The 21,248-nt window shown below is 40.5% G+C and overlaps 1 protein-coding gene across 1 annotated transcript; it reads right to left on the reverse strand.

The window, feature by feature from the left end:
- Window positions 1-8,565: 8,565 nt before the first annotated feature.
- LOC138051767 (histamine H2 receptor-like) lies at window positions 8,566-19,786 on the reverse strand. The gene is made up of 2 exons (XM_068898022.1): window positions 19,419-19,786; window positions 8,566-12,276 (listed from the first exon to the last, which is right to left on the reverse strand). The coding sequence occupies exon 2, from the start codon at window positions 12,274-12,276 to the stop codon at window positions 11,335-11,337; it is 942 nt and encodes a 313-aa protein (XP_068754123.1). The 5' UTR covers window positions 19,419-19,786; the 3' UTR covers window positions 8,566-11,334.
- Between the last annotated feature and the right edge of the window lie 1,462 nt (window positions 19,787-21,248).

Raw genomic sequence — 21,248 nt, forward strand, 5'->3', positions numbered from 1 at the left:
CAGGTGTCAATTGACCAGAACATTGATGTCCAATATCAAATTATCAAATATGTATGCTGTAAACTGGCTAGAGTGTCACCTGGAGTATTGCCTCCTTGATGAGCTCTAAACTTGAGCCCGTGATATGGTCATGTCATACTGGTCACATTGGCATACATGGAGGGGTGGACGGGTGTACGGTCGTACGATGACCAAAACCAAATTTTCTCGCATCGATGGGTTACCATATTTGCTTAACTATGGTGCTCCACTATAATTTATTTCTGATCTGCAACGTAATCCTTCCGGTCCTTTTGATAAGACTGAAATAATTGCATCACAATAAAAAAGGCATTTGAAAACTTATGAAAAATTGACGTTTACACTATTGTAAGATTCATGCACAGTTTTTGAAGATGCTGTTTAAGTCTTCACTCTTGCAATTAATGGCCAAATTAATACTGGAGACGAAAATCTCGCCCAAGTCAAATTTTTCGTCTGAGCTGGTCATTTCGTCTGAAATTCGTCTAGATATATATCCCGTGTTTTGCTGAATATGGACCAAAATTCGTCTTTGATTGATTCGTCCCTTAAGGTTAGGTCATTGGGTTTTTGTTGTTATTGTTGTTTAATTTACATTCTACTTTACCTTGACAACATCATTCTCCATGTAAGTTTTAAAAGATGATCCATCCAAGGAAAACTGTAGCTTGTAGGTAGTGACCCTTGAAACTCCACTTCCAGCTCCTTGAGTTGCAACTGCACAAATTGTCTTCACTGAGGCCAAATCAACTTGAAGATAATCTCTTCCGTCTGATACAGTATACGAGCACCAAACACCAGAAGATCCTCTTTTTTCCATTCAGTCGTCCGTAGAATGGTTGGTAGCCTGCGCTAGTGATTGAGCTTGCGGTCAATGTCCTCTACTCCGACAGGAAGACAAGCTGTGTAACAAGAATCAGAAATATGTACGAAGTCTTTGTCACAGCTGCCCCGGCGTTGAAGTCTAAAAAATAAATCTATCAAAACAAGAATATTTAAAAATCATTCCATTAGCGCGCCTTGGATATGAGATGGTACGTTGGCTATAATCAATCTCAACAAGGCGCGACTAGAATAAATTGCTCATTAATTAATTCCAATAACTGTTCCAATTTTACGAAATTGCCGAATTGATACAAGAGACGGATCATCCGTCTGGAACGAACTTAGCAAATCCAGAAATAGTTCGCTTGATAATTCCTTTGCGCATAGATACAGTTGAAAGGACGGATCTTCTGTGTGGACGAATTATCCATGACACCTTTGTTTGTCAAGTCGAATAATTTCATCCCAGACCTATAATCCCTCCTTTATCAAACGGATGATCCATCCCTACTTTTCATACTACTGAGACAGATGATTCGTCATGACGGATGATCCGTTTCAGTTATAGATAAGCCATTTCCGGTACATTTCTGCCTCCTCTTCAAAGCTAATCTAAGTGTGATTCAGAATTTTATGTGATGGGAATTAGTTATTCTTTGCATACGAATAAAAATAATTTTCCTAGCAAAAACGTAGCCGTTACACTCGCTTTGAAGAGGAGGCAGAGGTGAACTTGTAAAATATAGCCTATTCAGAATCAAGACGGAGGCCGAAAGCGAAATGTTTTGAAATGAAATTCTCCTCCTTAACAGTATCATTAATTGCTTGCAAGGTGTCACGCAGCAGAAAGATGAACCGGGAGCTCATTGATGCAGCTCCTGGATGAACAAACTCCTAGAAGATCACACAAAAAAAAAAAATACAGAGAATGTTCTTCAGTATGGATTAAGAGACTAAAAATGCTGGCCTACGTTCTTGTGCAGTAAAGCTACAGATTTCAGCGAAGACTAATTTGCATGGTATATGTACCGTCTATGGTAAGTACTCACGCAAAATGTCGCTAGCCTTCGTTTTCTAGCTAGTGGGTCTCTCATGACATTGGACTAAATATTGCCACACAAAAATATTCAGCTGACCCCTTAGCCCCTTAATAGGCTAATAATGTAAACAAAGCAACTGTATTTAAACATGTGCGTTTCTCCATTAATCGCTGCCGCATATTAATGTAACGATTCTTCCCTTCCTATGCAACCGAGACAACCTGGCCTGCGAAAATAAGACATTCTGTGCTACGAGGGCCAAATGTGATGAATTTTGTTTTTTTTTATTTTGCTTATTGAGATTCTCTCTAATCTTCGATATGCCGCAAAACTCAATGAGAAAAATTCTCTCAATATTACAGCGACAAATCATGCAGGACAAATTGATCATGAAGGGCAAACAATGGTAGCATCAAATAGTTATTTGCAATTTCTTCGGGGGAAAATATTAGTTTTCAAAGATAAAATAAAAGCACAATTAACGAAGCCTATCCTACCGACATGGTCACAGTGTTTCCCAGACCTTTCGTGGTTACAGATATTCGTACAGTCATTTTCGTTGTAAAGAGGTCGACATGCTCCACCGCTGCATGGAAAGCTTTGACATGGGCTCTGAAATCCGATAGATAATCGAGCAATTTCAGGTTTTAGTGCACAAAAATCTGGTACCAGAATAATTTTAAGTATTTTACAGTCATTTTTACATTTTCTTAACCCTAAATACATATATAATTGCCTGAAATAACACCGAAAACAATTTCCCATCGGTACGAGAGAAAATAAATTTCAAAGTTCGGAGAACTTGTGCAAACACAAGCAAAATTTCATCATCCGTTTCATCTCACCAATACTTTCAAGTATTTCATACGAAGTTCAACATTCGCTTTCGACGTTTGGTGTTCCTAGAAATGATTTTTTTTTTTAAGAAGATATTAAAAACAGTCGTACAGAAGTTTGTAATACGATGTAAATAATCTTGATACTAGGTTTTTGTCCACTTGTTTCTCGAACTTCTGGTGGATTCCGTCTTAAAAGCGTTGAGAAGTACTTATAGTGTAAGCTGAGTCTAGATGTAGCATGAACTTTGAAATGTATATGCCTCACATTTCAATTAAGAATCGCGTTTCCTTGATACGTTTTGCACTGCTGCTTTGTCCTGTTCACAGCCTGTTATTACACTAAAAAAATGTAGAGAGGGTTGAACGTCAAGGAGAGGAGGACTTATGGCTGTTGCAGATACCTAACCGTCAGACAATGACACTAACATAAACATAAGTAGCCTAGCTGTGTCAAAGTTCATTCGATCACTTTTGCTTCAAGCTTCGTGCACTGAATGGTTCGCTTACTACTACTACTCCTACTACTACTACTACTACTACTACTACTACTACTACTACTACTACTACTACTACTACTACTACTACTACTACTACTACTACTACTACTACTACTACTACTACTACTACTACTACTACTACTACTACTACTACTACTACTACTACTACCAAAAACCCAAAAACGTGTAACGGCCCCTTGTGTTATGGGAAACAAGCTTCTGAATATTCAGTTTGCTAAGTACCATATTTGGAACAACAAGAGCGAGGGGTTTTAAAATATGGTACTCAGCACTGAAACATTCAACCAATCAGTTCGCACTGAATATTTGGAATCTGTGAACACGCGCTACACCTTTCAACCCTTTTGGGTTTCTGCTGCTACTACTACTACTACTACTACTACTACTACTACTACTACTACTACTACTACTACTACTACTACTACTACTACTACTACTACTACTACCACCACTGCCATTGCCACTGTCACTACCACTGCCACTGCCAATGCCACTGCCAACGTGAGTACCACTGCCATCATCATTGCCAATACCAGTATCACTACCACCAATGTTTATAATCGGAAAGGATCCGATTTCCGATGTGTATGGTAGAACTATTCAGATGTCGGAGGAAAGTATACTCCTTAGCCAATTATACTCTCCTCGATCCGCATACTAAGCCTCATTTGTTTATGCTAGATATCACGAACACGTATTTTAATTTAATGCCGTGAAGGTTTCGATTAGGGTTGAACGCGAATGTATTTAATATGTGTCAAATACGGTTTATTTGGGGGGAGGGGGTTGACCTCCCAAGGGCAGTCAAGTTTGTAATTTCTCCCTTTCTTTCTCCGAACATTGTGCAGCCAAACAGAATCACCAATAACACATGGTCTGCCAGCAAGGCGTTTGTCATAGCTCCGTTTCTGGCGCATGGCTGCCTTGCTCAAATGTCGTCTAGGCAAATCATGAGCACTGACCAATCTCTTTTGAACAGCTTGGGCGTAGTCCGTCTTGAGTGGTGGTGCATCGGGGGGTGCCTCGGTTATGACATCCAAAGGAACTTCCAGCTCTCTACCCAGCATTAAGAGATTAGGCGAAACCCCTGTTGACTCATGAACAACACCTCGGTAGGCCATCATGCAAGCTGGTAGCTGAAGATCCCAGTCCTTTTGATCTTCCTTAATCTTCCCACGCAACATTTCAACGAGGGTCCTATTGAAGCGTTCCACCTGTCCATCGGATTGGGGGTGCATTGGGGTAGTGCGAGTTTTCTCGATGTCTACAAGCTTGCAAATTTCAGCAAAGACCCATGATTCAAAGTTAGTTCCTTGGTCGCTATGGAGTTCACGGTGTACACCAAAGCGACAAATGAACTCGCTCACCAACTTCTCATTTGGTGAAGTAATCACTAACCACCAGTACAAACTTGTTCTTTCGTGGAGTTTCTGGCAGTGGACCAAGAATTTCAATCGCAATGCGTTCCACCACGCACTGTTGTAAAGGAGCGCGACCCTTCCTTCCCCTATGTTTTCTTTGATCCGCAAACATGGCAACTGGCGACCAATCCATGAACTTCGCATGCTGTTGTAGGGCCTGGCCAATAATAACAAGACTGAAGGGCGTTTATGGTCTTTCGCACACCACGACATCTCGCAAGCGTGTGGTTATGATGAGCTTCAAAGGCAGTCTGTCGGAGAATGACGGGAAGAACAATGTGGCTGTTCGTCTGATTTCCAATGTCATTTTCCCATTTGCGACAAAGTACACGGTTTCTGAAGAGCAGCCGGTCCCATTTTGACCACAAGGACTTTACAGCACAGCTCTGAGGTCACACCTCCTCCCACAATGGCTTCCTTTCATTGGCTTCCTTCCATCCAATGATGACTTTAAGATCAGGAACTGCTTCCTACTGCTCCCTCAAGAAGTGGGAAGTCCATGTTGGTTCCAACCTGACCGTGGCACAACGCTCACCAACAGGACGTTTACATTCTGCTTGTTGCCCACTGTCCTGGTTAGGGACATGCATCGCTGTTTGGACACCGACATGAACCAAGGACACTTGTTTCTGAGGTTTCCAACACTTACACTACCTACAACGGTCATCGCAAAGTCGACGAGAAAGTGCATCAGCATTCTAGTGGCGTTGTCCCGGTCGATACTGGATCTCAAAGTCAAGCGTACTTAAGAATTCAATCCAACGTTCCAGTTGTCCTTCTGGGTCCTTAGCTTTAATGACAGTTCGAATGCAGAATCTTGTACCTTGTAGGTAATGCCGATGTTGCTTGACAAACTCTACAATTGCCAAAAGCTCACGCTGAGTCACACAATAGTTCCTTTCAAACTTGGACAATGTTCGACTTGCAAATGAAATAGGTCTTTCCATACCGTCTTGAAGCTGTGATAACACTGCCCCAATTCCATGGTCTGATGCGTCGGTGTCTTGCACAAACTGACCCTCTCTGGTCGGGTAGGCCAGGACTCTATAGGACGTAAGCGAACTCTTGAGGCTGTCGAAAGCCAGCTGACATTCCCCTGTCCAAACAAATTCTGTCTTTGCTTCTGTTAGCTTGTACAGCGGTTGAGCTTTGGTTGAGAAATCAGGGGCAAACCGACGGTAATAAGAAGCAAGACCGAGGAAGCTTTTGACCTCTGTCCTGTTTTTCAGAATGGGCCACGTGCGAAGTTGTTCGACTTTTCCAGTGTCTGGGTCGATGCCCTCTTCTGTGACCACATGTCCGAGATATGAAACTCGTTTCTGGAAGAGAAAACACTTCTTCGGCTTAAGCTTTAGTCCCGCCCGGGTAAGTCGTTCAGACACTTGCTTCAGCCGTTCTAACGCCTCCTCGAATGTACGCGCCATGACAATCACATCATCAAGGTAAATCAAACAGATTTTTCAATGTAGACCCTTCAAGACAAGTTCCATCAATCTGGCAAATGTACTCACATTTGGGTTCCGGTTTTTCTTAGATTTGAGCGGCAATTGATTTCGAATAGAGTGTTATTTATTTACTTAATCTTTGTTTAACCACGGTGCAATTCATCAGCAATATAAAAAATATATATGTACAATTAAAAATTTATAGATAGAACTATGTAAACTACATTAACTATCTTACTCAATATCATACAATAAAAGCTGCTTTCCATGAATGCCGTGTTTAGAATAATGGCTTAGATAACCTCTTCAATCAGTCGTTAATGCTTTCCTTAGTTCTAATGGCAAACTGTTCCACAAAACTGCGCCTCTAAATAGCTAAAGCTGTTTTTTGTAGTAGTTTGTGCGCGGTTGGGGAACATTTACCATATTCACAGAGTCTCTCAAACAATAACCAGAATCGCGATGGACAATTTTCGAGCAGAGATACTCAGGTCCTAGTCCCTGTAGGGACTTAAATACCATTGTTGCTCTTTTAATTTGCCTTTGAGAGACTAGGGATTTCCATCTTAAGAGTTCAAATAAATTGTTAACACGAGTGTCATAGTTAGAGTAGGTCAAGACACGGGCTGCTCTGTTTTGTAGTTTTTGCAGTTTCTCCTGCAAAGTTACTCCACAGTTTCCCCAAACAATGTTGCAGTAGTTGAAATGAGGTTGTACTAGAGCCTGATAAACAGAATGTAAGGTCCCATTAGGGTTCAAGATGCCTGTTTTCACTCACGTGATCAGTAACCTTGTTTTTCCTCCGAAACAAAAGAAAATGTTTGAGTGATAGTAGAGCTCAATTCCCGGAGACGTCACATGAAAACACTCTATAGCCGCGAAACGCAAAAGTTATTGAGAGGAATGCGTGACCAACTAGATGTCATGGTAGGGGATCACGCGTGTCGAATGACGCCCGAGTTGGTGCGGAGTGGACGACGATGAAGGAACCAATGGAGATAGATGTGAACGAGCATGAAATGAGTGAGAAGCTAGTGACTCTGATAAAGGCCAGCAAGAATTTGATGAAAGTAGAGACGAAGTCAGTGCAGATGACAACAATTCCCAGGGTTAGGGACATCGACGAATTTTCTCTTTCGTGCAACGTCGCGATATGGAAGCGGTGCCCGGGTGGGGGGGGGGGGGGGACTCCTGTTTTAAGTAAGTGTCTACTAATTACCACATTTAACCTTCCTGCTTCCATGTAAAACAAGGAACAAACAGTACCGGTTAGCTTCCTCAATGCAATTGCATGTCAGTAGACCAAGATTAAACATTCCATTCGAATCTCCAAACTAACTGTCAGGTCTTAGTTATCAAATAGAAATGTTCAATCAGAGAGTTTTGATTGAAGTTTCCAGAGCTATAGCTTTTTGCGATTGCAAAATTGAAATTTTAGGGAGGACTTGTGTGCAAATTCCCCTAAGTTCACTTGGCTCCATTACCAGCTGCTTTACGGAAAATGAGGCCACAAAGTCCGCGCTCGAGAGAGCGGCAGAAATAAAGCCTATGATTTTAGCAGGTACTAAAAGATATGAAGGCTTTAGACAAGTGCACGACATTCACAAATACTTTGATGAAATAAAGTGTTAGTGTAGTTTGTTCTGTACGCTGCAATTGTCACCATTGTATCGGTTTTGTGACGGTTTTGTATGCGTTTTTCGGTTTTGGCCGAATTTTTTTTGCGGTCTTGCGGCTTTGGATGATTTTTTCTTCGGTTTTGCTGACCCCAATGTCCCCCTGAGCCCTCGTTAAGATATATCTGAAGTGCCTGACCCCAGACCGTAAGGCCATATAAAAGGTAAGGAGAAACCAAAGATCTGTAAAGCGTCAGCAGCGTAGTAAATGGTACAAAATGTCTTAAGCAACATCCGGGAAAACCAAAACGCGGACAATTCGAAAGCCTTTTATTTTCACTAATCTTACAGCCAGTAAGAATAAACAAGCCAGGAGCTGTTGGTTATTCTTTGCAAGGCTTGTTTGTTTAATGCTGTAAACTCAGAGGTGTTTGATCACTGTAAACTGTAGCCTGAAAAGCAGGCGTATTTTTGTTTTGGTAAGAATTATTGGCCGACATCTTGGATAGCAAGACTAACAGAGGCCTGAGGCCAGTCAAAAAAAAAAAAAAGCACTCAGTGAGAGGAGGACAGTACGAAATGGTCCTCTACCAGCTGTGTTCTTTCAACATGGCGGCCCATTACGAACGTTAGAACTTTAACAAGCGTCCGCCTGCCAAAAAACGCCTGTTCTGCAGGCTATGTAAACTGTACACACTAATGACGATTAATTTTGTACTTTATGCAGAAGTATGATTGTTTCCATATACACTAAATTGCTTTCTGGGGTTAGAAAGGGGAGCTCCGCTTTTAGGCTTGGCTAAATCTGTATATTATATGTATTGGACGACATATCAGACGTTTCCTCATTAAGCATTTTTATTAATTTGTATTTGTAGCTAGTATAAAGTATCTTCTTGTCTAGGATGTCCATCTGATTCGAATCTGATTGCAACCAATAGATGTCCTTTGGTGGAATACCTGAGCAACCAACCATTAGGAAGTTGTTTGTTGTGAATTTTTAAGCATTAAGGGAGAAAATATTTTACTTACGTTTGAGCGTAGCGGATTAGAACGTAAGGGAAGTTCCAGCCAGTCTTCGCATCGGCAGATGATATGCTGGACAAGCTTAATTAAGGTCGCTATCATTTCTCAAGGTGCTGAAAGGACATTCTAATAACTTCCACAAAAGATTGTAAGCTGTCATTGTCGACGAATCGTACAAAGTAGAAACATGGACAGGGAGACGCTAATGGTACATGAAATCTCAGTTACATCTTTGTATTTCCGCCAATGCTTGCACAAGGCGCGCAATGATTGGTTGCTAGTTGACATTGTGCTCGTCACACATGATTGGAAAATTGCAGGCGGCTTCTCGCTCCTTCTTCTCACCCCTCTCCCTTCGCTTGTTCGTTTGATTTCGGTCTAGGTTTATGCGATCTAGGTTTATGAATTCATTGGAGAATTTTGGAAAACTTGAGATTTAATTGAAAGAAACGCATATAAGGTTTGTTTATAATGGAAAGTGTGAGTTAAAATTAAAAGGACACCACGGAAATACTGACACCTTGAACGATTTGCAATTAAGGTGTTTAACGGTACATTCTCAAGAGAAGCTTATTGATGTTTCGGAAACGGACAAAACGACATCTTTTAGACTTTGATATACGTTCCTATATATACTTACAATGCATTCGCTTTGGGTCCATTAGTCACAAATATCCCTTCAGGCCTTTGGGAATTTTACTCTATTCTCAGTTTTAATAGGCAACTAAGCTGCTCCAGCTTGTCCACGAGTGGCTTAGTATTCTTGAAGAGCGTGGCTCTGTGGATGCAATTTTCCTAGACTTTGCGAAAGCTTTGGATAAAGTCTCCCACTCGCACCTGCTACTAAAACTCCAACATCATGGAATCAAGGGTCAATTATTGGGATGGATTTCAGATTTCTTGACTACAAGAATGCAAAGAGTAGTAATTGATGCATGATGGCCATATCTGGCGTGCCTAAAAAACGTACTTTGGTCTCTTTGCTCTTTCTTGTTTATATTAATGACTTTCCTTTAGCAGTTAAGTGTAACTGTGGACTCTTTGCCGACGACAGTATTTTTCATCGGAAAGTTCCTTCAGAGTTGGATTGTGAAGATCTTCAAACTGACCTCCATCGTGCCTATGACCGGTGTAACTCCTGGCTTGTTACTCTGAAGTCCGAAAAGTCCAAGGTCCTACACCTATCGATATCCAAGGATCCATTTCATCTTGAGTACTGGTTGTCCGACAAACCCTTGACAGCAGTAAATCACCACAAGCGGCTTGGTGTCTGGCTGGAGTCTTCCCTGTATTGGGATTACAATACAAACTTTATATTTCCTAAAGCCAATTTATAAGGTACTGTCTAGGTGTGATAAGGCGAACCTTTGGTCCAAACAATTCTGAAGGAGTCTCGGGAGTCTCGACAGTATATAAAACCTTAGTGCGTCCAATTTTGGAATATGGTTGTCAGGTCTGGAATCCGTATTTAGTGAGGTACGTCCATACAGAGACGAGTTACTCGAGTCATTTGCGGATCAGAGAAAGTTTATCAGGAGAGACTTGGGGTCCTGAAATTGCCTTCGCTTGAGTTACAAAAAAAAGTTTATCTGCTTAGTGCAAATGTCCAATATTATTTTCGGACACTGTGACATAGATCCTCATATGTTTTGTTTATTTTAATGTACCAGTAATGTACTTAAGTTTAATAATTACTTTGTCATTCTTATAAAAGTAAATAAGTTGCAGAAAATACAAAAGTGCATGACTGAAGAATAATTGGGGGAAACTAAATTCCCATACAAAGAATATTCTCCTATATTAAACATTGAAAAAATTAAGAAGTAAAATTTAAATGCGGCACAAAGCTAACCTAATTAAATTACATACTTGTGACTCACGAGTTACACCTGTTTTAAAATTGACACAAATGATCTAATAGATAGGACTTAAAACTGCTTCACGAAGGTGCATACATAATTTTGAATGGAATACTATTCCAATCTGTCAAGTAGCGATTAAAAAATGAAAATTTTAAGTAATTTGTACGTGTCTTCTTAGGTTTTAGCTTAAAATTAAACTTAAACTCTATGTATCAAGTTATATATTTTCCACAAATTTTAGAATATAAATATCACCTCTTTCGATGTAGCCATGCAGCGAAACATAAAGGAAAAAAATAAAATAGAATATACAATGGAATAAGTAAGGCGCACTCAAAACAGCCGCCAAATAGAGATCTGGGACGGAAAAGGGCGTTGAAGTTCGGAGGAACGTATCAGTCGCACTGTTTTTCACAAATCTCGTCGTACACTTCGCCAAACCATGCCACACTGTCCGTCATATAACAGAATACATTTATACATCAACTTTATAGAACGCGAATTTCACAGTGGTCTTACAAAATTAATATTTATATCAAACTCGACTATCGTGCTAAAAACGTATAAATAGACAATTGACTACAAAATTTTGGCATTTCGAATTGTTTCTCAAGTCAAAAATTAAGAGTGGTCGGACAAAATTTCGTATGCTCAGTTTCAATATAGTTGATAAACACACATTCACTAATTTGCTCAATAAAATCTCAAAGATTGCATCTCATTAGAAGGAAAAAATCTGAACTTGCTCCGAGCGAGGAAATCTGCAACGTAATAAGGCAAGCAGAGCTCTTTTAAACTCTGGTATTTTCAATGCATATAGCACCGGATTTATAAAAGAGTTTGCGTAAAACAAGCAGGTTACACAGTACATTAGATGTAAATGCCACCCTGTTTGATCAGAAATTGTTTCAGAACGACGCTCGCCTGAATAAAGAAAAAAAACAATGTAAAAAATATTTAGGGGCAGCAACAGTATTAACGATACAACCGTTACAATGAACAGTGTCTTCGTCAGTTTTCTCTCTCTACTGATTGCACCGTGACGTTGAGGATGAGCTCCACAGTAAAACTTAGCAGCGATGGACGAGTAAGAAACCAGGATAACTAAAACGCAACAGAATAGGAATGAGATGTATGCTGCACTCCCGTGATCCCTACTAATGTCGAACAGCAACTGTGACAAAATGATGGCTGTAAGAACAATAGCTGTAATCCAAACAGCCGCAACAGCTGCTCCAAACAGTTTCTTTTTGACGAGGCGGTGCTTGAATGGACGAAAAGTTGCGTGCATTCGCTCCAAAGAAATAGCAGCGAGGTTTGTTACTGAGACTGTTGGAAAGTAAGCCATCAAAGCTTCTAACACCACGTAGATCCCAAAAAAGTTAATCTTCCAAGAGTTAAAATCGTTCCCCAGAATGAAAATCCAGGAGATCAATATCAATGACAATGCATTAAACATGTCTGCAACTGCCAGGCTGATCGTAAGGTACATGCTACGCTTGCGAAGTCTTCGCTCTTTCAGGAAAATCATGATTGTAAGGGCATTCAGTATGACGATAGCAACAGCCTCGATGCCAAAAACTGTCAGCCAGGCAATGTACTCGGATGACAAAAAACAATCGAGCTTTAAAGTTCTGTTTTGTAGATCAGACTGATTGGTCATCTAAGTTAAGAAAGAAAACGACGGCTACACTAACATTAGGATAAATTTGCATCTACCAATTCGCCCTTGTCACACGGCGGCCATATTGTCCCGAGAGACCAAAAAAGCTTTGTTTTACCACGCCAAGCCTCGCAGTGGAAACCATGAGGGTGAGGCTTGGCGTGGTAAAACAATGCTTTTTTGGTCTCCCGGGACAAAATGGCCGCGGTGTGACATGGGCGATTAACTCCACTCTTAAATAATTAGCAATGTACTTGGAAAATTTACTAATTCTGATTGGCTAAGAGATATGCTGTTGTCAGGTAACGCAATAAAGAAGAGAGGAAATTTAATTTAATGGTAATTAACTAACCAAGCATTTTGATTGGTCAATATACAAAGAAAGTCAAAGATAGCTAATCAAACGTGACCTCTGGACTGAGCAAAATTGGAATGCGTTGCTTCTTCGTAACTTTGACACGCCGATGATTTTCGTGTGATGTGGCATAAATGGACACTTGTAAATTTTTTTGAAACACGGCATGTGCTCCTTTATTCAAAACAACCTTACGAATGCACTTCATGGCGGTGGTATCAGTACGAAAATGTATTCATTTTCAGTGGTCCACAAAGGTTGTGAAATGAAGCAAGGCAGTGAGAGCCAACAAACCGACCTCTTGGAGACGCGATGACATCGAGCTCAAAAGCTCGAGTTAATGAGATCGAATATTGATCTACAACCTTTAACCGAGAATATGGCATCTTCACAATGTTTCAAAACTTGCAACGCTTTACTGTCAAGTGACTCTTACAGCTTCGGACAAAATTATTGAAACACTTTGCAATAACTTGCCCTCCCACAATGTTGTTTTCGCAAATGGGCTCAGAAACTCGCTTGCAAACAACGTTGTGAGGGGAGAGTAAGCCGCGAAGGTCACACGTACATAGTCGTGTACTATTCCAAGGAATTTTGTCACAGACTGTAACAACTTCATTTTTGTATGGGTAATCGCATGCTTTCCAGTTCAATTTGCAATAAATAAGCACCAATAATTTTTTTCATACACGAACAAAATTGATCAAGCCCGTAGGGTGACCGCAATTTGAAGTCCTTGAAACAATTTATGAGTGATTATTTATTGCAAATTGCACGAGTAAAATTATGTGATTACTTATTAATAATATACACTATTTAGGGACGGCATTTGTTTTTCTACCTCTAAATTAGTTTGCTCATTGACCAATCAGAATGCTTGCTTGATTAAGACCGTTTCAAACGTTGAACTTCACATGTGCCGAATTTAATGCAAATTTGCGAAAACAATAACTTTTTCCTGTTTGCATTATTTTTAAATTCTCCACATGTGAAGTTCAACGTTTAAAACAGGCCTTACTTCTTCTGGCGCTGAAATATTTCTTTCCTGCACTATGTTACCTGAAAGCTGCATTTCTCTTAGCCAATCAGAATTGAGTAATTTTCATGCATACTATTAATACTTAATATTCTCTTTTAAATCAATCGACTGAACTATGTAATGGCAAGAGCAAATAGGCCTAATCGGCTAACCCGATGTTGTACACAATTCAAACTCTTTGGGAATAAAATGATTTTACCAGGTATTTCCACATTATGTAATTTGTGATAATCGGTATTGCCGTGAATTAATATTTTGCCGACACGGAACAGAGACCTGGGTGCGAGCGTAGTATGCTAGGGTTCATGGGTAGTACGTTTGTAAAAGAGAAGGTTGAGAAACTTGAGACATTCTACGGTCAGCCTTGCCACTAGTACTTTCGTTTTTAGGTTTTTCTCTTCTCTTCATCACTTTTCTGGCCTTGTTATGGATGAAGCAGGCGTCAGGAGAGTAATCGCTGAAAACAACAAAGATCTTCTCGTTCAGATCAAAGATCTCGTGGGTTCATCGATTTCTGACCTTAAACGGTCTAACGAGTCCATCGCTTCCCAGCAGATGTCCGAGATTAAGAGGCTGAAGCCAGATTCCGTTCCTCAGTTCAATAAAAAGAGTAACTAGGAGCAGTACAAAGCTAACAAAGCTATCAAAGATGCCGTTGAAGATGCTCAAATTGCCCTCGAAAGGAACGACGTAGACAAGACCAAATAAGTCTTAGATAAAGGTATGGATCTGCTTCAAGAGCGTCAAAAGTTGATCTTACATGCCGATAAATCGTAGTAAGGGTGGAAGACGGTCCTCGAATATAAACACCATGACCTCGCAGACGACGAAGAAGATGAAAAAAAAAAAGATATACAGGGCCGAATCACGAGCAGCTAGGTCCACGAAGCGTTTCACATCTCGCCCGATGCGGCAAAGAAGTAATGTCACTTCGACTTCAACAACGGCACAGTTTTCCGCCGCACAGATGCCCAACTTGTTTTCGCGTGTAAACCCGCTGCTTTCGTCTCTGAGATCGGCATCTGGTTTGTGCTTCGCCTGTGGCAAACCCGGGCATTGGAGGGCTTCCTGTCCGAATTTGCGGTTTAATGTTCCTTCTAATACCGGTCAGAATTCCAAATGACTTACTTTGGATGTCGATCTGGATCCGGACATTGTTCATGATGACAGCGACGAATTAGTGTTTCTTCGCGCCAACGGAAATTTTCTCGAGCTTCAATCTGGCGATGTTTATTTGTCCGTTAAAGGACGGCTACGTGGAGCCCTTAAATTCTGGAATAACATTCACGCGCCTCGATTTATCCTGGATGTTATTGAATATGGCTACAAGTTACCCCTTCTTCAAATTCCTCCGCCCTTCACAGCTAGAAATAATAGTTCGGCTTTGAAGCAGCCAGTTTTTGTCGAAAGTGCCATCAACGATCTCGTTATCAATGGTTGCGTCACTGAAGTGTTTGAAGCTCCTATTATCATCAATCCTTTGTCAGTATCTATTCAAAAATCAGGCAAAAAGCGTTTAATTTTAGATCTTCGCCACGTTAATCACTTCCTTTATAAATGCCGATTCAGGTGTGAGGATTTGTCTATTGCGAAAGAGATTTTGAATCCTGCAGAGTTTATGTTTACTTTTGACTTAAAATCTGGTTACCATCACCTGGAAATATTCCCGGAGCACAGGAAGTATCTATCATTTGCGTGGACGTTTTCCCCAGGGCACACCAGATTTTTCCAGTTTTCTGTTCTTCCGTTTCGCCTCAGTTCCGCGCCTTATTTATTTACTAAATTACTCAAGCCTTTAGTCAAGAAATGGAGATCTGAAGCAAAGTCGATCGTGGTTTATTTGGATGATGGTCTCGGAGCCGCTGCAGACAAAAATAAGGCAAAGATCGCCAGTTTGCAAGTACATGCAGATCTGCTTAAATCTGGCTTTCTGCCTAACGAGTCCAAATACGTTTGGGAGCCCATTCAGGTTATTACTTGGCTCGGCGCCGTTCTCAACACTTCCAACGTCTGAAATTTCTGCTACTGACAAGCGGATTAACAGTTTACAAGAAGACTTAGTGGCTCTTTTGGCTTTTTCCTCGTCTTGTCATCCAGTTCGTAAGCTTGCCTCTGTTTGCGGAAAAATCATCTCTCTTGGCTCTTGCGTTGGCATTGTTTCTAGGCTTATGTCTAGAAATTTATTCGCAGTCATCAATACCGCCCCAACCTGGATTTCTTACGTTCGTCTTTCGTCTGAAGCTCTGCATGAGTTGAATTTCTGGAAATCTAATGTGGCAATTCTTAACGGTATATCTATTTGGCCTGTCAGACACAAGCCTTCGAAGATCGTCTATTCTGATGCCTCTGGTTCAGCTTGCGGCAGTTTCATCGAGTTCGAGGGAAAGATGTTCCATCAAAACTGGTCAGACCTCGAGAGAGCTCAAAGTTCTACTTTCCGAGAGCTGTTAGCCGTTTCTTTATCAATGCAGGCCTTCGTAGAGTCCTTGAAAGCCCAGACAGTTACGTGGTTTACGGTTAATCAGAACGTTATTCAGATCGTTAATTCGGGGTCTAGGACTCCAGCTTTACAGGAGCTTGCAATGGATATTCATCGAAGTTGTTTACTTAATGCTTTAATATCGACATGCAATGGATCCCAAGAGACCTTAATAGTGTGGCGGATGATATAAGCAAGTTTGTTGATTATGACGACTACATGATCAACGATACGGTCTTCAATGCTGTTGACGACTTATGGGGCCCACATACCTGCGATAGGTTCGCTTGTTCCTATAATGCCAAAATCCAGTGCTTTAATTCAAGGTTTTACCAGCCTGGTTCGAGTGGAGTTAACGCGTTTGCTCAGGATTGGTCTCGTCATAATAACTGGTTGTGCCCCACTGTGTATTTAACGTGTAAAGGTATTAAGCACACGGAGATTTGCAGTGCTAAAGGAACTCTGATCGTTCCCCTTTGGAAGTCAACCCACTTTTGGCCTATCCTGTGTTCGGATGGTTCCATTGGAGTTCATTTATCCATGACTGGGTTATCCTGCCTGGTTTGCCTAATTTATTTATTAGAGGAAAAGCTAAGAACTCAATTTTTGGTAGCAAGCCATTGTCATTCGTAATTCGAAATTTAGTTATGTTTATTCTGGCATTTTCAGGTTTTCTTAGAAGTTTTGAGCTGTGCGTTATTAGTAGCAGAGATGTTCAGTTTAATGAGGGCTACCTTACAATCAGCATAGAGAAAAGTAAGACGGACCAACTGAGGGAGAGTAGATGGGTCGTTATCGCTGAATCTTCGTCTATCGCGTGCCCATGTTCCTTACTCAGGCTGTATATGCATAAGGCCCAGATTCCTGAAAATTCAGACGAGTACCTTTTCAGGGAAATCTCAGCTTCAAGCAATCGGATGCGCCTTGTTTCTATAAACAAGCTAATTAGTTATTCTACCTATAGGCAATCTTTTAAAAATCGTTTGCGAATATTGTACCAGATTTCTCTAAGTTTAGCACTCATTCAGCTAGGTCAGGTGAAGCTACTTCAGCTGCCAGCTCCGGTGTTTCGGAGAGGAATCTTCAGCGTCATGGTCGTTGGGCCTCAGTCGCAGCGAAGAACATTTATGTTAGGATTCTCTTGCCAGTAGGCTAGAAGTCTCTAAGGCTCTGTCTCTGTGAGCTCTAGCCCTATCTTTAGCCTCTATCGTGGGCCTGGCTGACCAACGCGCCCATGCCTCAACCTTTGAGTGTGTTCGGTTGTGTAGTGAAGGCAAAATATGTAATTTGTGATAATCGGTATTGGCATAAATTGATATTTTGCCGACACGGAACAGAGACCTGGGTGCGAGCGTAGTATGCTAGGGTTCATGGATAGTACGTTTGTAAAAGAGACGGTTGAGAAACTTGAGACATTCTACGGTCAGCCTTGCCACTAGTACTTTCGCTTTTAGGTTCATTTTTATTGTGTAATTTTACGTCTCATGATTTGTTTTTCATTCTGTTTGTTCATTGATTGACATTCAAACCCCAAAGGTAGCGCCAGTGCATTTGGTCGGGGGTACACGGTCCCTATTTTTCCTAACAAGAGGTTTTTGGGGTTTACGTGTCCGGCTTTGGCGCATGTAGGGCCTTACTTGATGTATTTTATCCATTTTTGTTGGGAGCTTATTGTCGCAATTAAAACATATAGTGGGCCTGGCTGACCAACGCGCCGATGCCTCAACCTTTGAGTGAGTTCGGTTGTGTAGTGAAGGCAAAATATTTAAATATCAATGGTACATTATCATGCATTAAATACAATACACAAAAAATCTTAATCCCGGGAAATTTGAATTGGGTACAAAATTGTATTATCCGATTAGGTCTATTCATGGGGCTCCTTTTATGGAATTTACGAGTCCCTTACAAAATGATGCAACAATGCTGACCAACAACTCCCATCATTGTTAAGTGTTGCGTGTTGCGTCCTTTTCCTCGCCCTGTTGCATGTTGTTGCGTTTTCTTGGGAGTTGTCGCACGAAGTTTGAAACCAGTCACACTTTTGAGCCAACAATTCCCAACATTTCTCTCGTTCTATGATCACCGAACTGTAGCGCAACAATGTTGGATCACCTCTTCTAACACAATCTTGACTCCAAAGTCTGCTTTCCTTTTCGTCCGCACCAATACCACGGATTCTGGCCACTTCCAATTTATGCGCAGTGGTAGTAAAGGTTTATTTTTGCAACCGTTAACAACTACTGTTATTTCAAATTGCTGAGCATGCGTAGACGAGCCGGAAGTCCGTTATTTGCGGACTTGCTGCCATGGAAGTGGCAAGAGTCCGTGTTCTTGGTGCCGACCAAAAAGAAGCGGACTCTGGGGACCAGATTGTTTGGGTCCACGCACGCACATTACTTACAGTTTTCATAGAGACAGCAACGCAGATTAGGCGAGCTAAAGAGTTGAACCCGGATCGATGGGCTCTCCTTGCATATTCCAATATCCACTAGACTAACGAGACAAGCTCCAGGAAAATCGATTATTTTAGAGTATTGACATAGTAGTACCCAGCAAAACAAATAAAAGCTAACCGTCTTCAAAGTGGTTTTTAAACATAAATACTGTAGAGCAGCGCGGCTTTGCATAGAAACGCTATTTGCTGTTGAACTAAAGTCAGTTCTAATTCTGCCTGTTTTCATTCTTTTTACAGCGATAAGCTTGTCATATTAAGATGGCATATTGCGTCGTGTCATTGTAAGGAAATGTCCTATGTCAGTTTGACGGATGGCCATAAGTGTTAAACTGCATAAACATGTTGAAAACAAGATGGCAGCCAAATTTCGTGAGTTTACAAAGTCTTATGGGTCGTATCCTTCCTATAATACACTGCAGGTCCCTGCATTGTTGGGAGTTGTTGCGTCCGTTTGAACGGGGCTTAATCGCTAACATTGTTGTATGGTGTATCTTAAGGTAAAACATTGAACCATAATCATAAACCGTGATCATATTTGTGTTCGGCTTTAAAGCTTTTCTATTTTTTTTTTTTTCGGAGAGTTCTTAAGAAATCTATACTGCCCTAGAACATTTTTTTTCTTTTATTAATAAACCCTTCGCTCTCGTTACATCCCTTTAACTGAGATGTTGAAAATTATGCAGACCTGATTAGTTTCTGTAAAAGAGCGAAAATCGTTTTTACATATCGTCATCCAATCTTAGAGGAACCCGAATGTTACATTCCGGAAAAGGTACGGCTCCTCCTAAGATGTCAAAATTACTATACTTACCTCTATTTCGACGCGTGATAATCTCTTGGTCAGATTGAAGGAGCTGAAGATAAATTCAAAACGACAAGAACGGCCCAAAATTTCTCCCAGGCGCCGCTGATCCGAATACCGCAAATAAAGTTTGCAATTTCCTCGACAGAGCTTGAGAAATAGTCTGCCAACATCACGAATGAAAAACACTTGACGCAATACTGAGAACACTTCCTTTCCGTGACCACATTTGTTTTCTCCTTGTGGCTGGAACCAGTTTCCTTACTTTTTAAGAGACCTTCTTGTTAGAAGGGTTGTCACAACAACACTGTATGAGGTAACAGCAACGTTATTGGGCGATATGAAACGCCGATTTTTGCTTATCAAAATACACCCATTATTGTGACCAAAAATGTTTCAAGAAATCTTTTTGAGGAAATGTTATCCTGATATTAGGGCGAAGATGTTGACGGCGAAAAAAATTGAAATCATTAACAAATGGATGAGTCAGACTCGTCTATCCAATATATCTATATTCTTAAAAATGAGTCAGGACTTACTCCAAATAGAAATCACGGGTGTGCGGGAACCTTAGCGTTGACAGATCGCAAACACATGAATTATTTTTGTTTTTCATCTGTGACGCAAAGAACACAGCTAAAAGCTTCTTTTTTTAGCCTTTTTTTTTAAATTAAAATAAACCCTTCGCTCTTGTTAATTACACCCTTTAACTGAGATCGATGAAGAAAATTACCTCTTACTGTTCAGTTTCTCTCAAAAAGTGGAAATCGAGATTTATGTACATTTTTCGAGAATTTATCAACAACGTTTTCACATATTGTCATCCAATTTTAGACGATCCCGAATTTTACAATACGGCAAAGCCATGGCTCTTTCTTAGTGAAAATTACTACACTTCCTTTATTTCGACGCGTGATAATGTCAACGTGTTCTTGGTCAGATTGAAGGACCTGAAGATGAATTCAAAATGACAAGAACGGCATAAGACCTTATTTGTCCCAGGCTTCGTTGAACCGCATACCGCAACTAAATTCGGCAACTTCCTCAAAACCTCTTGAAAAATAGCCTGCCAACATCACGCATGAAAAACACTCGACACGATATTGAAAACCCCATTATCTCCTCTAAAACTGTCCTTTCCATGATCCTCGGAAATTTGTTTTTGCCTGGTGGTTGGAACCAGTTTCAATACTTGTAAGATGCCTTCTTGTCAGAAGGGTTGTCACAACGAGACTGTATCACTTTCTTCAGATTCTTCAATACATATTTACAACTTTATTTCTCTAAGACTTGTGAAAAATTTTGAATTTAGCTCAACGCACTATGACTTCAAAGGTGTGGATGCCCTAACTGAAAAATAAGAGTAAATTACTTAAAAACAAATATCAATAGCATATTTATCATGATACTTTGATTAAAATCCAAAGAGGGTAGCAAATACTGAATGCTTGGAATATCAGTCCCATATTCGGTAAAATTTCTCAGTTAAATTGTAGTTCAAAGGTCTTCAAGTTAAAGAACATCTCTGCTCAACCCGTCTGGATTAGGTTTATTTTAAAAATTTCGCCTTTATTCCTTCTTAATTTTTCCTTTAAAATGCTGCTTGAAGGTGTATATCCAACAGCACTTGAAACCTTAAGATCTTTTTGAGATTCTTGAAAATATTTTACCTTTTATATACCCTAAAGTCAATATTATACATTTTTTTTCTTTGGGTAACCTTGTTAAGAGGAAATCTTCCGAGCCAATTGTTTGGTAGCCAATGTAATTTCAGGTAATTTTTTCGAAGGGTATGGAATTTAGCAAAAAATAAAATTTGCAGAAATTCTGCGTCACTCA

Source organism: Montipora capricornis, chromosome 6 (genome assembly GCF_036669925.1).
Source record: "Montipora capricornis isolate CH-2021 chromosome 6, ASM3666992v2, whole genome shotgun sequence".
NCBI lineage: Eukaryota > Metazoa > Cnidaria > Anthozoa > Scleractinia > Acroporidae > Montipora > Montipora capricornis.

Coding starts and splice junctions, on each gene's coding strand:
- LOC138051767 (XM_068898022.1), bottom strand. CDS start 12,276: ATGACCAATCAGTCTGATCTACAAAACAGAACTTTAAAGCTCGATTGT.